Source organism: Prorops nasuta, unplaced genomic scaffold, assembly GCF_024137725.1.
Source record: "Prorops nasuta isolate Cenicafe-Biocafe unplaced genomic scaffold, Cenicafe_Pnas_1.2 PNAS00002, whole genome shotgun sequence".
In the NCBI taxonomy this organism is placed as follows: Eukaryota; Metazoa; Arthropoda; class Insecta; order Hymenoptera; family Bethylidae; genus Prorops; species Prorops nasuta.
In genome coordinates, this window is record NW_027116799.1 from 2,914,999 (window position 1) to 2,933,356 (window position 18,358).

At 35.6% G+C, this 18,358-nt stretch overlaps 2 protein-coding genes across 2 annotated transcripts in view; one reads left to right on the plus strand and one right to left on the minus strand.

Moving 5' to 3' along the window:
• Nucleotides 1-18,358, minus strand: part of COX6B (Cytochrome c oxidase subunit 6B) — a 52,856-nt gene that overhangs the window by 31,023 nt on the left and 3,475 nt on the right. The window lies entirely within an intron of this gene.
• LOC136777923 (uncharacterized) overlaps nt 1-18,358 on the plus strand; it is a 40,030-nt gene that overhangs the window by 11,639 nt on the left and 10,033 nt on the right. Inside the window, exons 2-5 of the mRNA XM_066734501.1 lie at nt 11,770-11,877; nt 12,273-12,437; nt 13,033-13,130; nt 17,770-17,932. Coding sequence (XP_066590598.1) covers nt 11,770-11,877; nt 12,273-12,437; nt 13,033-13,130; nt 17,770-17,932 — 534 coding nt within the window. The remainder of the gene's footprint in view (nt 1-11,769; nt 11,878-12,272; nt 12,438-13,032; nt 13,131-17,769; nt 17,933-18,358) is intronic.

Genomic DNA, 18,358 nt, shown 5'->3' on the forward strand with positions numbered 1-18,358 from the left:
ATGGGAGCTGAAGTTTGCTTTATTCCACGTAAAATTGCGAGTATCTCGTATCAGAAAAATGAAGGATGGCATGTATATCCAACAATTGCGTATGTGGATCCTACACATTTTATTTACGACGTTGGATGAACGATGGGAATTTAGAAAAATCTGGAATGCCAGAGGGCAGGAATGATCCTTCCTTGCTGGCAGGATTTAAGCTGCTTAAGTCAATGTGTATGTGTGTGTAGGGGCAGGGGGGGGGGGGGTAAGTAAGAATGAGTAAGAAACAAAAGAGAGGAAGGAGGAAGAATAGGATAATAGGGGAAAAAATGAGAGCAGGAACAAGATATTTTGCTACGAAAGCCTTCTGCGCGAGGTCTTCTCTACCGTCACGTCCCTTAATCCCCTAAGCTATAGATCCTATAGAAACTTATGGGACAGTGATGCTCGACACGAATTACCACTCGCTATCTTTCCACTCTGTATCGTACCAATTTACTTGCTACATTTTCACTGGATTTCACCAGTCGATGCATCAAAATCCTCATGTATCTTCAATTAATGATTAAACTCGATTACACAGGGTCTACCAGATAAATCGCCTTAAGTGCTAAAAACGTCGAAAATGCGATGGGGAAGATAGGAGAGGTCCTGAGAGAAGTGTATACATACATATATATATATATATGACTAAAGAGTAGGTACACAGAAAAATTAACATTTAAGTGTATTGAATATTTAAAAAAACGAGTATTTATTTACAATGACGATGGAAAAAGAAACCGCTTGGTTTTAATATTGAAGAAAAATAAGGAGGGAAAATGAAGAGGAAAGAGAACGTTCGCCTTGGGTGCTGGAGAGAAAAGGTGTTCGTGCTGAACGAAGGGGGAGTGGAGTTAGGAATGGTTCGTGTTGAATGTGGTATGCGAACGGAAAGAAAAGGTGAGAGAGAGAGAGAGAGAGAGAGATATTTGATAGTGGAATTGAATTTTTGAGCGATACCAACATTTTTCAGCCTGTGCTTTGACCGAGATACGAAGGGGAGAGACGAGGAGATGAAAATGTTGACGAAGTAGCTGTAATACAGAGAAAAGGCGATTCTTTTCGTGGAGCTTTGCACGTGTTCTCGCTCGAGCAACTTCGTGTTCCGGGTGGCAGCCACCGGAAGTTCTTTCGACTCGCCTGGGTCTCCCCCCTCCCTCTCCCTCTACATATATCCATCTCTCCCTCCCTCTTCCGCTTCTTCCCGTGCGTTACACGCACTTTCAGCAACTGACTTCATTATCCATTGTACCGATAAATAATCCCACCTCCTTTCTCTTCCTCCCAATCTTTCCATTTTCTTCTCGTCCTTCAAATTTTCCAAACCTTCCATTTCAAAATTATTGCACTCTTCACTCGACTAAATCTTAATTACTTTTCCCAGTTTAATTATTACAAATTTTTTAATTTATTGATATATAATTTTTCACGAGCAATGCAGAAAAAATCTTGTTGACTCAAAGATTTTATCGAGAAGCGTAGATATTTTTTTGATAGTTTATTGTACAAAAACAATGAATCGAACGCCACGTGTAGTTTCACGGATAAAGAAGTCCGACGATGTAACATTAGCATGGCAGGCCAATGTGGGACTGTAATCACGCAATCTTCCTTCGATTTAATTATTTAGCCCGTTAGAGTGTGAATGGGAGCTTCTACGACACATTTTTCAATGGTGTTTAAACCCACCGTGTGTCCCCGACCCACCCACTCCACCTTGATGGGAAGCGAGAGAATCATTTGCAGCAGAAATGAGCCTCGCTCCACGGTCCATCGATCCTTTCCCGATTTAACGCTTCGTTCAGAAAATTGCTTTCAATTCCTTTGCTCGATTTAATAGCTCATTCGTACCACCCATATGAAAAGCTAAAAAAATCCCTAATTATCCAATTTTAACGCCCTTTGCCACTATCCAATTTTCACGAGACTCGATATTTACACATCTCAATCCCACATTTGTTTCACTTTCCTATATATATATATATGTGTATAGACAGTTTTATTTTTCACGGTGCTTCGATATCGCGTTACGTTGCGAAATATATTTAAAACGTAGGCGGAAGAAATGAATTTAGATTGGGATGGGGAGGGGGAGGGGGGGGGGGGAGGAAGCTGCGTTAAGTTTTTCTTATAGTCGTGTGTTTTACGGTAGTATCGAATCTCAGCGTGGTCTTATAGTGGCGAGCAACGTAAGGTACGGGTTACTATCAGCGTAGCAGGGACTATATCGGCTGTATCGTATCACTGAATAGTTAACCACGCAACACACAGCTTACCTTACCTTACCTTACCTTACCTTTCCCAATCACTGTGGCTAGCCGCGTGCTACTTTCGTTGTAGCAACCACGTCGCGCGACTTTATTTACCGCCAACCATAATGTACGTACGATCCTAAATCACCGGAATATTTTCTTTTCATTTTCATCCGAGTCTATTGCGTAATCGCGGATGATTATTCTATATATATACTGTATTTATAGTTTATAAACAATGTTTGAGTCAGCGTTAATATTTAGTAGGGATATAAGGGTATTTAGGTGTCATTGACCAATCGCAACAAAGTAGTGAATATTTAACCTTTAAAGTGCTGTATGAATTTGTCATATTCTGTAAAATTTTAGTTTACTAGCTAATTTTGTGCAGAATTGAAAATTCCTTATATTTTTAACATTGTTATATGAAATTACATTTTTCCTAAATTATTGGTTATGGAAAGATTTATTTTATCATTTTCTACAAAATAGATTCACCACGCTAACAAAAACAGAATTTTCAATACTATTGGATTTTGAACATCCTAGTATGCTCTTTAAGAGTTAAACCTGCAGATATTACCCTTTGCACATTTTAAATTTAAACACAATGTTGAACCCAATATATAACAGGGTCATAAGTTCATTATTATGGTGACATTAATCCATCTTCGTTAGAAAATATATATTTGAAAAGGATATTATCCTCTGCAATGTATTTTATTTTTAGAAGTACTCTCGCGTGGTGGTAATAGAGTATTAAGGTGTTAAAGCAGAATATTCTTATAATTTCAATTCTAACCAATAACGCAATCAAGGATGTTGAAAAACGATGATACCCCATAATAGGATTTTAATGCCCCTAATGACTGAAAAAAGTCGAGTCAAACAAGAACTTGCCACTTTCTGCAAAATCCGCCTGGAAACTTTTTCTATTCTCATCCAATTAAGTTAAATAGGCAATTTCAGGCGATTCCAGTGAGCGTTGCTAATTGGACAGACGCATAAATAATATCGTCCTGAATCTTAATTAAATGTGATTTTTTATTCTCATTATGAAACATAACAGACGGTTTCCGCGTGCACGAGACTGAATAAAAATCCGGCCGCTTTTCCGTACTATTGGCTCGCTTGTACGGCTGAAATCATAAAAGGGCCTTATCAGTGTGGAATTTAATAACTCGCTTGGACGGGCAATAAAGGATAAAAGTTGATAAACCGTAGTGCGGAGTGCCGCTGCGGTTTCGAGTTTCAGAGGCGATTCTGTTCTTTTGTTCTACGGTTCTCTCCTTTTTTCCTTTTTTCCTTCTGCCTCGAACCGCAACTGTTAAAGCCGCGAAGCCAGCAAGAAAATCGTCCCGTGGCTCGTCGTCGCGTCGCTGTGGCGCGCGTGCTGACGGCAAAAGCCACACAGCCGAGCAGCTCTCCAATGCCCAATCGCCATCGATCTTTCATTCCGCCCCGATTAATACTGTGAAATGTCAATCCTAAAGTTTCCACCTTGACGTTTCACGTCACGCTCAACTCTCCGCGTGTCGAAACCACTGATCGGTCACTTACTTCACGCCAAATCCTGACGCGCAGCACAATATTCGATTCTGCCAATCTCACCCAATAACCCCCTTTTTTTTTCTTCAAACTCGATATATTTAATAATAATCCACCATTTCACCGAATCATTCTACATCTTGGTAATGCGGTTGTAGTTTAAAAGTAGACAATTTTTACGTTTTTGTCGAAACTATTTTATTACTATTTTTTATTTATTTATTTGTCTATCGGAGGAAATAATATAAAACGATAAAAATTCAAGGTCCGTTGTTAATTCGATTCTACCAATCTCACCCAATAACCCCCTTTTTTTCTTCAAACTGGATATATTTCATTCTCAACCACTGGCTGATTCAGTCAACCTCTTCGTAACGCGTTTATAATGCTTCGAGACACTGAAAAAGTATAAAATCTTGACGTTTCTCGTGGAACAATTTAATCCCCATTTGTTATTTGTTTATTTCTCGATTTATTTGAGATAATTTTAGATCGGAGGAAAGAATATAGAACGATAAAAATTCACAAGGTTTATTGTCAAAATTTAATTGCTATTCGTTGAAAATAAAAGGACAAATTGATTATTATTCTTTTATTTTCGAACGTTAACAACCTTATTATTGTATTTTTCTCTTTAAGTACTCATTAACACACTTAGTTAATTGTTGTCTTTGACTGATTTAAGTTATTGCGAAAGATAAATTATGAAGCGAATTGTCCAAGTTGCATTGAAAAGCAAATTATCCAATTTGCAGCTGTGACCCTACTGTAATTCCAATCAATTTTAACAACAATATAACTGTAGCTTTAACAACTTTCACCATTCGTAACGTGAACTTTGTCAATTTTTAATATCAATTCGATCAACGCATAGACAATTTTCTTAATTAACAAAATTCGTATATATACAAACATTTTCATTACAAAATTAATTAACACAAAACCACGTTATATGTGTATGTCTGTGTTATTACATTGAAATATATTTAACAAAAGTAGAAACTCCAAGCACCACAGAAAATGAAAAATCATAATAGTACATCCGGCTTCAATAATGATAAATATGTGTTGCTGAAGAGAGTGGATCGGGAGATTTATAACGAATGGGATTAAATTGAATGGATGATGCATTGCAAATTAGCCAAGTGCGATATAAAATCACCTGGTGATATCTCGACTCGTCCAATATTATCATTATTGTTGGACGCCCACGGATAATCGTGAATTACATTGTTACACGGCTGCATATAGGGCTGCTTAGATCGGATGCAGAAAAGTTCGGTGGAGGTCTGGATATTTATGTACACGTTCAGATGTGGGTAATAAGCGTGGCTTGCAACTAGGTCGAGCAATCATTGTCCGCGATAAACGTGGGTGCAACATCAACAAAGTGTTGCATATATTTTATGATACAAGTGACGTACTCTTCGAAGACTCGACTCTATCCACCTTAACGAGAAATTTATATATTATTTATAGCAACTGATACTGTATTGAAATATCACACTCACACTTGTTGATAGAAAAACAGATCTTTAACAATGAAGTTTCCTCGCCTTTTCTATTTAAATCAAAATTTAATTTTTGAAATATATTTTTCATATATGTTAATGAGAATTTATCGTTTCACCTGATTATTTTTATTATAATTTACATTTAATGTGGTTTTGTTTTCCCATAACTAGCATGCAATATTAATGTCCATGGATTATATGGCAATTTGTTGCAGAATATTCGTTCACTGTGCAGTCAACTTATATTGGAAGCAGTTTTTATGTCGCATTAAAAACTTATTAAAAGATTATTAATCTGACTACGGAATGTAGTGCTGTAATTGTTGAAATGATACATTTTTTCTGACGTGAAGTTCTATTGCTACGAGTCTCTTGCAAATTGGATTCATTCGTGAATTAGTTATTTTTTTCAAGCAATATTTGTTCTGTAAACTATTATATCCTTTGTTCGCCAGAATCTTATCATACGATATTCCAGCAATGTAATCGAAGAATATTCCGAAACAACTTATCTAGAGATAAATATACCTGGAAAATTTTGATAAATTTGAATCAATTGCGTAACGCGTAATCCTTGTATAAACTTTATTATCTTACATCTTCTCTTTGTTGTAGGATTAAATACTTATAAATATATTACAGGAGAGTCTCCAAGAAATTTTATCTGTTCTGCAAAATATCCTGATAAATGGGAGTGCTAAAATTTCTGAGCAAATGGAAACTCTGACGTTTACGGTTGGCAAATGTTATCTTAGAAGCTTTCGAAGCTGACGTCTCGTAAAGAATCGGTAAAGAAGTGAGCGAAGAAACGTGTTAGAAGTTAATCTGCAACTTGTTAACGTTCGAGTGCTAAAAACGAACTCTAATTATAAGCGTAATTAAATGCAATTATGAAAACCTCGGGGGATCCAGATTTATTTCATATTCATGAAGCCAACTCTTATTAATTTAATCGTTTTAGATAAAAATTGGATAAAAAGCTTCATTTGCCTAGAATTTTTTTTAAATCCCTTTTTAGCTCGACTTTCCAAGAGGGAATAATAATAAAGGATAAAAACTGTTAGGAGATGAAGGATGAAACTACGAAAGAGAGGGATCTCAGCTTCTCCGAGTGGACGATGTAAATGGGTTGATGTTATCAGGCAACGATTAAGTTTTCTGGTCTTTTATCAGTCAAGCGTATCTGGGGGTGACGTTTCACAGGGTCTGCTGATTTTTAGAATTCCCTTCGACACGGTTCGATCCTTCCGACTTGATAAAGCATCGATCGCCGTGAGACCCCCCCCCCCTTTCTTCTCCCCGATTCTATTCAACTATCATCTTACTTTCGCCTTCCAGTTTACCATACCTTGCACCCAACCAAGATTGGAATCTCCGATGACCTTGCACTCTACACAGCACAATCTAATTATTGTAGTAAATCGCGCCAAACGACTCCACGACAAGACATAATTAGATAAATTAGCGCCATTTTTTCTAGCAAAATTAAACAAGACCAACGAGATCCCTGCGAAGCTGTTCCCTTGCTATAGATACGTTAACCAGAAAGAATCCGCGACGACCTTGCATTCCTGAAATTAAATTGTACACATAGAAACGTCGTGTATGAAATGATTCGATTAATTTCAATTAGAGCGAATAACCGGAGCACTTTGGCTTTTGACAAAACGAGACTGTGCTCTTTCTATCGTGGAATGTTTTTAGAAATTTTGTAAGTATGGTATAAATAATTCCTAGCTGCAAAGAATTACGAGTTTTAACGCGACTGATAGGATCTAGCAACACAAAATCAGTTTAATATATATTTAACACAAAGACACAAATTTGTATACCGAAGAAAATTGCGAATCTGTGTGTTTTGAAAATTTAAACTGTGAATTGGCCATGAAATACTAAAACGAGTATAACGAGAATTGCGAATATGAGGATCCACTGAAATTTCACAATCTATTCAGTAATAAAAATCAATGTAATATCTAACGCAAAGATACAAATTTGAATACCGAAGAAATATCACGAATCAGTGTATTTTGAAAATTTAAACTCTGAATTGGCCATGAAATACTGAAACGAGTATGAGGAAAAAGTGAATAGGGGGATCCACTGGAATTTCAGAATCTATTAAAAGACTAAAAAAACCGGCCATTATCCTGAGAGTCGAGAGATCCGGCTGAGTGTTGTTTTTTTCTTATAACGATGCGAGATAAGCTTGAGAAGAGAAATGAGAAAGGGACGAAAAAGGGAAGGAAAAGGTAGCGACGAGAAACCGAGGGGAATATTCATTAGTGATTTTTTTCCGTTGGTGTATATTTCGCCCTACAATGGAAACCTTATAGCAGAAAATGCTAGAAATAGGTGTGCCTGGTTCACCCACGCGGGTTTAGAGGAGCCACAAAGGGGTCAAAGGTCAAGCCTGCTTTTTCTTCGGTGTCAACTGTTCTAATAATGACGTCACCTTTGCACTGTTAGCCAAGCAGAAGCACGATTGATACGCTGCGTTCATCAATCATTAACAGATTTTGCTGAAATTTTTGTTTCGATGACGTCATTGTAACTTGGACTAATATAAGTCGCGAAGCAGAGTTCCAATTTTTTACTCCGTCTCCATTGTTTTATTATTGACGTCACCTCCACGCTTTTAACGAAACTCGTGCGTAGCTCGTTACGTTAATTAATCCTTACCGAAAGATTTTGCTGCCTTAATGACGTCATCGCTATCGACATCACTGCACACATTCTAACAGCAGATTTGAACTATCAAGATGGATTTTTTTTTAATTCGAATAGTTTGTTCTCCCTCTAATCGTGTAACGTGCTCCTCGTACATTTTACACGTATGAGACATTCGTTTTAGCAGGATATAATATTTTTTCAGACTAGCTTGTAAATTGCACCAGGATCTTTTTGCAACTGTGTTCAGCTACGAGGCTGTGGTACGAAGTGTGGATTCGGACTAAGTATGAGAAAGAATTTTCCATAAAAAAGAGAGACTTCCATTACAACGTACACGAGAATACAATTACGCTGTAACATCGACGAATGTCTGGAAGGGTTAAACTTGAACGGAGATGTTCGTTAATTCCAAGTTTTTGATTTTTCTTTGGACGAATAACACATGCTTAATTGGTGCAGCTGAGAGTAATTTATCACGTTTGGTGTAGTATTATGCATTATAAATTGACTCGATGTGACGTCATACGTAGATATGACTCCGACTAAAATTATTCTTGATATAGAAACATGGATAATAATTTTACAAGAGTGGCTAAATGAAAAAAAATGATTTCCTAACTTTGAAGTAAAACAAAGCGACTCCCCGAAGGTTAAGCATAGTTTTTGTGGGAAATAGGAGGATCATGTTGGAAGTTTACCATGGGAGTTGTGCGAACTTTAGTTAGAAGCTAAAGGCAGAGGGAAAGAGAATTAGAAGTTACAAGAGTCGGAGAATTAGAGATAGTTGTACAGGAAAGGGAAGCACAGGAAAAAATAGGAAAAGGGGGGGGGGGGAGGTTGTGAAATAAAAGGACTATTTGCAGATTAAAAAATTTAAAAAACAATATTTGAACATCGATATATTACTGATCGAATTTGTACAGTAAATAATCTTAGATTAATTGGAGAGTTTCCTAATGTTTAATATTATTTTTATTTTCCTTTATACGGAAGCTTTAAGGGGGAGGAGTTAGTATAGAGAGATCGTTGAGGAAATTCGTGTCTCGCGAGGATAAAAGGTGACGAGGATGCAAAGAACGCATTAATATTCTTCACGCTTCGATTATCAGGCAGGACGATGAGGAGAACTGGATGACCCTTTGCAAGTGTGTCAAACAACGAACGGAAGGGTCGAAAGGAGCTTCCTGTAGCGTCGAGTAATTACGCGCCATCGCCTGGTCAGGTCAGGTTAAGCTAACTTAAGTTAAGCCAGAAATTATCACGGAAATAACCTGCAACGACCACCACGCGCGCCTCTTCGCACATTTTCACCCCGTAACTATTGCCCAACATAATTATACTCACCACTGCACGTGACACCCCCACCCCACCAATTTACCCACCACGAGTCGAAAGATTCACCGGTTATCAACCCTGTTTACTCTTCAATAACGAGACTTCCCCCCCTCGTGTCCCACTGACAATTAGTTAATTAAAAATCAGCCTTAAATTTTGAAATGTTGTCTGGAAATATTTGTGTAATGTAAAAAGCAAAAAGGAAAATGTATAGTTTAAAATAAATTTTATTTAATTAAATAAATAAGAAATTTCAGAATTATTTTGCTGTAGTGTATATATATACCTATATATATTGTTATTAATTTGAACATATTATTGCACCTGTTACTTTCGGCTTTAATTACAGTCGAGGTGTTTTATTTTATTGCCTTGGAAAATTAATATAATTGGATGTTGTTGCAGCAAAATGGTTTCGTTTATCAATCCCATATTTTCGGATTCGCATTAGCATTGCTTATTAGAGATTCGAACAGTAACGGGATGTCAGTGGACAGTGCGAGGAGTTTCCACACAAATGGCTCGAGTAAATCTAGCAAATAGTTCACGTTTGAATTTAAGTGCCTGGCAATGGTCATGAATTATTTATCTTTACTCGCGTGCAACTCTTGTCCCGAGGGATTGACGGATGATACGTTTCACGAATCAACGTATTACTTATACCATTATGATATAATTTATGTTTTCAGTTTGACGAGAGCGTGACGTAATCAAAAATCACCCAAACACACGTTCTCTACCTATTCTATCCCTGATAATTTACCAGTTATCGAGAGTATATTATTTTCTTCGTAATTAAAAAATCTGAGAATTATCCTATAATTAATACGAAAAATAATAAAAAAGGAGTAAAATTTTTGTTTACCTTCATTTTTAAAATTAACCAAATAATTTTATTCAACACGTATATTATTTACTAATTCAGTTTTGTAATTAAACAAGCCTTCATTGATTAACAAAATCCAAGACTTAAATAATAAAAATGTAGAAAGGTACAATTGGTTTCCTATTTTTAAATTCTGAAATGCCTCACACAGGCGAGTTTTTTGAACCCAGTGTTAAATCAGTTGTAATTGGAGTGACCGAATGACAATGGGCAATTGAGTTTCGCACGGAAGATAATTCCTTCACGCCCTTTTTATCTCGTGAAGAGAGAAAAATATAGTCATCCGATAAACTAGCTGTTGTCCCAGTTGTAGTTTCTTCATTAGCCACGTAGGCAGGGGAAAAAAGAGTGGTCTCGACTCTTCTAACTGACAAATGTCCCACTTGAAAATTTCTTCGTTAAACACGTACGACAAATAAACTTTCATGCTTCTTTTTTCGTCTACTCAAATATGATTTTAAACCATGAATTATTCATGGGGACGATTAGTCAGTTAGCCACTGCTTATTATAATGGCACGTACACACACGAGATACGATTGTGTTAATATCTGGAAAAGCTATTGTCACGTGGTGCGTGTAATTGGCATTATGCAACACGCGTGGCCTGCACCTGCGGCTTCGTAAAACTTAACGGAATTTGCTCCACGAATGACTATAGTGAAATAAAATACGATTCGGTTAAACGCACTATTATTGCGAATTGCAAATTTCCTCTCGGTCGTTTCCTCATTCTTTTACAGTCAAATAGAGATTTTTTCTATTCTTTAATGGAGGCAGCGAAGAAACCAACTAAGAAACATGCGTTTATTGTTAATACGAGTCGAAATTGCGAACGATGTAATAAAAAGTAACGCGATAGCCATTTCATAATAACTTTCTCCTTATTTTTACTCGATCAATAAGATAATTAATTGAGTAAGTAATCAATGATGATAAGAGTAACAATAAAATATAAGTTGTATCGTCAAGTTGTTTTTATGATTTTATTAAATACATAAAGAACTGAATTTCATGAATCATTGGTGTTGCAAGCAAGAGTTTAAAGCGACTATAGAAACAATAAATTATAATGGAGTATGGAAAATGTAAAATTATGGCGTCGAGCGTTGCATTCAATTCAAAGATGATTCTCTGAATGAAGTCCCTGTTTCTTTGTTTGTCCAGTGGGACGAGGTCGTACTTCCGGTTTCGTGGAGTCGAGAGAGCTCGTTTTCCTCCTTCTTCTCCGCTCAGTACCTGATTCTCCGGTTCCCGTTTGCTCGGCTACCGCAAAGATGTCACGTATTTCTATTTCTCGTCTAACATTCGAGTCTCTGCTACTCCATTCTTATAGTCGTCCTCTTTCCATCACTCGGTCAAACGTATCGCTGCTGCTTTCTTATCGCTTTTTGCTATACTATTTTACCCCCCTCCTACTCTCTCCTCCCCTCCCTTCAGTCTTCTGTTTCCTTATATTGAAATATTTTTATTTAGAAATTTATCTATTCTCTGTCGTTTTGCATTTTTCTTCAAAGGTGACGTCATTTATGTTACAGCTGGCTCAGCGGCGGAAAGAGGGTATTTTGGTCCGTGGAGGCAGTGCAAGTTACTACTTTATGGTAGGGAAAGATGCGGTCAAGGTGTTTCCCGGTTTCAACCAGTCCGTAAGTTCTTCCTTTTTCTATACTGACATTTGCATATTTCACTCTTTTGTTTTTTTTCATTGTTGTTCCTCATCGATTTTTCTAAATCAATTTAATTAACTTCTTTTGCAATACAAATTTATATTATCGATAGAAAAGTGCTATAAAAATTAAATATTTAAAATTTGAGATAATTATGTCTTTTATTTGTTTATGATTATATACTATATAATTGATTATTTTCATTGTTCATCTGTTTCTCTATTTTGTATTCCTCTTTAAACAATGGAAGTTTATATATTATTACTAATCACCAAACGTTTTTTCATTCTTTGTGCCAGTTCAAATTTTTATAATGTTATTTTTTATTTTTAGGACTGTACATTGATTAATATTTTTCCTTCGAATTTTTTCAGTGGCTGTGTGGGTAGCTGGACTGGCAGCTGCAGGTGCATCTGCGTTGTTAGCAATTTTGGTGATTCTTGCCGTTTTGCAACTTGCCATGGCCTCATCGGCGAAACGTGTTCTTGTCTCATACAGCACTGCCGTGATAGGCAAAGTTGCTCTTGCTACACTAGCAAGTAAGTCAAAATCAAAAACAAGATCTATTGCAGATAAGAGAATTTAAACATTTTTTGTTCTCTTGAAGAATTTATAAAATTTTACACAAAAATTTGTAGCAATGTTCTAAATGATAAACCTAATTAACAAAAATGTTAGCTTTTGCAATTTCATTCTTTAATTACTTCAAGATTTTTAAATATATGACTGATCAAAATCATATTTAAATATTTTCTAATATCGCATGTGTCAGTGATTTTGAGTATTTATATTTTTATAGGCTATTATTTTTACAGAAAAAAATATTGTTTCGTATCGTGAATTAAATGTAACATATATTCTGCTATAGAACATAATTATTTATCGATTCTATTTGTACTGAATTTTCTGTCGACCGAATGTGAAATATTTATTTGATACTCCTCCTCTTGTCAGCTTAATTTATTTTTATTAAAAAAACAATCTGAAATTTTACAATGAAACGATTTCATGTAATATGCAAATTATCTAAATTAATAATAAAAAATTACATTGCTTATATTACTCGATCACAATTTTGCGAAAAAAATCATGTTTGTGGTATTCATTAAAATTTGGTCATTCTTTCTGTTTCAGCTTCATTGGCAATAGTCGCGGCAAGTTTATTCGCACTGCAAACGGACGACACAGCTAACAGTTTCGTTATATCACGTGGAGAGGCATTTTACATGCAGGTAAATGTCGAGTTGTCGTCGGTTATTTGAATATGCTTTTAACATTTTTATCCGGAAAAAAGAAAGTAAAGCTCCTTTCTTCTCGAGACGCCATTGGACGAGAATCTGGCTTCTTTGTACCTTTTCCTCATCATTACGGTTTCTATTCGTTTTACTTGTTTATTCGGTCTACTTTTTATATCCTTTGTTTGATTCTTTTGTTAATAACGCTGAAAAAATTCCAAGAAGTCTACAAAATACAGGTAAAACGAATCTGGCAAAATATCAAAGTAATTGTGCTATTAATAAGAATTGAAAAAATATCACTTTACATAAATCCGCCATAAGTAAAATGTGCATCGTTAAGCAAAGTAAAGAGACGATTGCAGTAGTTTATTTCTATAATTGTAATTGGAGACATTTTGTGGAAAGATCGATCGTTAATTGAAGCTTTTACGAGAAGAACTGTTCGTTTGAGTTTAACGAGACTCGTTCTGAAGTTTCTCTTTGTTATCGGAATTTCTCGCATCAAATGGAATAAAATGGTTCTCGATGTAGCTTCTTAGCTGCCTTAGAATACCAAATGATTTTGATGTTCAGCCGGAAAACGCAACAGGGTGATTTATCGCTCCAATTTCCGGTAAATTGGCCCATCTACTACCTCGTAAACGAAAAGTCATTATTTTACACAGACTCTCATCCCCTAAAATCATTATTTTCTCCATCAAAGACTTATATTGTTTACAATTTTCTAAAAAAATTAATCGTAACATTTCGAAACAAATCGAATTTTTTTACAAAATAAAATATAAAAAATTCAGAAGCTATTGCTACGTTCCACGATTATTATCATTATTATGAAACTCTATGATAAATATTGAGCTAATAATTTTTATAATTGCTTATTATAAATAATATAATTTGAATAAATAAGGCGAACACAGTTTATCGTTATTATTCCGCCAATATAATACGAATTTACTGTATATATAGACAGCTGTTACAGATACTCCGGAAGATTAAGGTACTCTGTTCGGTTTTTCGAAACAGATGCTTCCCCGATCGCGAAGCCCTCGATTAATCAGATAAGAATTTCATCTAAAAGGCATACTTTTGCGGCTCTAAATATAATTTAAACAATTTCACTCGTATCGGCTTACTCGAGCTGGGGAAATCGACGGAAAAGAAGGGGGGGGGGGGGGGTAACTGCAATTTATTCAGATTACGTGGAGTAGGCGATCTGAAGGACTATTCGCAGTTAAAGAAGATAATGAAAAATTTATAGGAAATGAAACTGATGTATAAAAATTTCAATAAAAAAATTATATCCCCCTTCACGGTTAAAAATTTGGACTTGAATTGAAAAATAGGAAGATAAAAAATTCTTTAATGCAAATGACGTATACCTGCAGTAGACAGCTGGATAGCTGTATTTATAATTCTTTACACTGTATCGTTTACCCTTCTTATGATTGCGAGTGTGTTATATAAAAATTTGAATATAAAAAATTATATCTACGTTAACGATCAAATACTTCGATTTGGATCAAAGAAAAGAAAGATGAAAAAATATTTAGTTTATATGACGTATGCAACTCTATAGCTGGGGATAGGTACACTTATAACTCTTCACTGTATCACTTCTCCTACTTGTGGGTGTAGGTGTGTGTTATATAAAAATTTGAGAACATAAAAAATTACACCTACGTTAACGATTAAATATTTTAATTTGAATCGAAGAAAAGAAAGATAAAAAATGTTTAGTTCATATGACGTATGCAAGTCGACAGCTGGATAGCTACACTTATAATTCTTCACTGTATCACTTCCCCTACCTCTGGGTGTGGGTGAGTGTGGAATAAGGCGCGTAGAATCGTGTACGATCGAGTATTAAGCGCTTAAGGTCACTTGATAGACTCGCAGGTGTTCCGCGAGTCCCCTGAACAATCTTGCAGGGATCGGACGAAAGCTATGGAGGGGGGAGGGGTGGACAGTTCTCAGTATGCGCAATGCGTACTCGCGGATACTTTAAAAACAATGAGACAACTCAGTCAGGTCCCCAGTAAACGTTTCGGTGCCGAACGTCCACGTTGCTCCTTCTGCATTTATCCTTCTTGTTTTTCACCATTGCACGATTTTTTCTCCCAATTCCCAGCAAAATCCACTCGTTTACACCCCCTCCCCTATAGTCACGATTCACAGTCTTCGTGGCCACCATAAATTCTACCATGGGTGTAAAACACTCCACGATTTCCGGTGCTTCCCCTGATTGCACTATAAAACGTTTTATGGGGTTAAACTTTGAAAATTCTTCTTCTTGTACTTCTCTCCTCTCCCCTCGTGCAACCTCTGACATATGTCGCGATTCATAAAAAATCTGTTATTTTTTTATTGCACGTTTAATCCAGTCTGTGAGTTTTTTGTTTCTTTAATTTAAAGTGGCGCGTTGAATAGTTTTTTTAACTCGTTGGAAAAATTATCGTGACAGAAGAGTGAGTGGCTTTAATGTTGATGTAGTCGTAAGGGTGCTTTAGCTGTTCGAGTTTATAGCAGGGGTGTTAAGAGCGTAACCCTGCAAGTTTCTCACAAATCTTATTGCATCTGCTATTGGGTTACGTTACTGTGCCCTTAAAATACTACTAAATGCACTTGAAGCTTGATTGATGTTTGGAAATATTGAATTTCCTTGTGTAAACACAATATCCTAGAGTAGGGTTAGCTACTTATTGAAAATAATAATCAAAGTTTAGTGTTAATGGAGATTTTTCAGAGAGATTGAATTTTAGGGCTAATTTGAGGAATAATTAGAAAATTGATGATTTGGTAATAGATAATGATTGTGACTGTGATTGTGATAAGAGGATATAATATCCGGAGATTTAAATAAATTGGACAAAATTGTGGAGTTTTATGAAATCTTGAGGGAGTTTATTGGAGAGATTTTTTCAATGGTGGGGGAGGAATTGTCGTGAGTGCAATTGGATATTACTTGGATTTTGCATCATGATGCCAGTGAGGAGGAAAAGGAGCCTTTTAAAAGAGGCCAAGGACGAGATTGAACTAGATAGGCGGAACAGGCAAAAACGGGGCAAGGTAAAACACACTGTTTACCCAGATTTCAAAATCATTCAGAATGCTTTCAAGAATTTTAATAGGATTTCCCATTGTCCCAGTTGAGAATTTTAGCAAGAACTCTCTTGACCAAAAAATACGACTTTGTTTCAACAAAATATTTTTGATTCTCGTTCTCTTTGATTCAAACTTCGAGAATTTCTACAATAATTTGTATTATTTCATTTTTTAATTAAAATAGTTAATTAGTTTCAGTAAATTTTATCTCAAACGTTGAGCATTTTTCATGAAAATTGATCTGGAATTAGTAATTAGTAATAATAGTATCGCATTCGATTCAAATAATCGTAGTGTGCATTTATCATAGACTTTCCTAGACCAGAAGTATCTTGTGGTGTTTAAGTGACTTAACTGAGTAACTTAAGCACTTTGCGCGACTAACTTTACTAAGCCTTGTAAGCCAAAACGGATGGACTCTACAGATACACTTACAGGGTTTCTGGATATATATATATATATATACCACAGTTAGCACAGATTAAACTTTCCACTTGAATCTTAAATTGTATCGCCACAGTAATCTCACGAATATAACCAGTCTTCTTTATCGCACAAACTTTTCATTAATTTTCAGTCGAGAAAATAATGTTGAAAAATCCACCAACTGTTTATACAACCATTTAAATTATTCATACGTGAACACAAATTTACTTAAAAAATTGTTTCTCCACAAATAAATTGCACGACCGAGTACTTTACTATAAATAGTTTTTAAAACGTTTTTAATTGAACAAAATTGTAAATGAGCATTTTTATTTTGGAAAAACTATATAACGTTAACTTTCCAGGTAAATAAGCTTGATAACGAAGTTGTTCGTATATTTGAAAAGTTTTCTTATAAATGAATCAGGTGTGGGAAAAAGAAGATTAATTATTGGGGCGATAAGAATTAGCGGAAACGATAATGGCGGTTTTTCTTTGTACCTAATTAATTCTAGGCTCACAGACGGCTCTACACCATACCACGCCACACCACGCCAAACCTCACCATTATATTCAACAAAATATCACACCGTGCTATGTCGTGCCAAACCACGTAACATTAAACTATGCGCTACCCCATCCTACGCTATACCACACACATCACGTTACGTTACATTACGTTACGTGTTTTGTGCCCGAACCACGCGTCGTCGTTGTCATCCGGTAACCCCAAGAAATTAAATTTAATGTTCTGGAACAGGTCTTGAAACAATGAAACCAGCGCGTTCTTACTCCACCAAATAATGTTTTGCTATAATTAAAACAGTTTCTCTTAGAGCCCGTAATGACTCTGTTACAGTCTAATACATGTAAATTCCTTAAAAATCTTTCAAGTAGAAAATAAAAAATTCTTTACCTTATTTATTCTCAAAAATTGCATTCCTATTCATCATAGTCTAATTTTTAAAAAGAACAAAAATTATTATTTTCCTTTAGATTCAAACGTAATATTTTAAAGGAACTGATTTATATCGTTGTAATTAATTATGTTTCAACGTGCATTTATAATAGTGTTTTATACTTCTTGTTTATTTGTTTTTCATAGTTGGCCGCAATCGCCTTAAATTTCGGGGTACTAGTATCTGCTGTTTACGAGGGTATTTACGCTCGACGTGGTGGTGATCCGACCAAGATCAGAGTGGTTTCCGATCCCAGGTCGACCACGATAAATAATCCTGGATATCGGGAGCACCATCAACCGACGAATGGTAAGTCTCAATGGATTTTCATGCCTCCTCTTAAATTTCAGCCTCTCTGATTTCTGACATACCCTAATCTACATTCTATTTGAAATTTATTGATTCTAGCGAGACTAAAAATTCTAACTATGAACGAAAAATTAGTTGTCAATTTTTATCAATAGTTCTCACCCTGAAATTTTACATATTTATAAAAATTCGATAATTGAAGAATAGAAATTCCAAACTTTCTATGTGGCTTTTGTTACTTTTTGCAGGAAAATAGTAAAACTATGTTGTCTATTATAGTAACGTCATATATTTGGGAATACTGCAGAGAACCTTGAAATGAGATTAAACGAGTTCAGCACTTAGAGCGGTTTCATGGTTACTGGCCTTGACACGTAGAATCTATTTCAGAAAAATCATAATTTTAAGGAAACTGACACTTAAAAT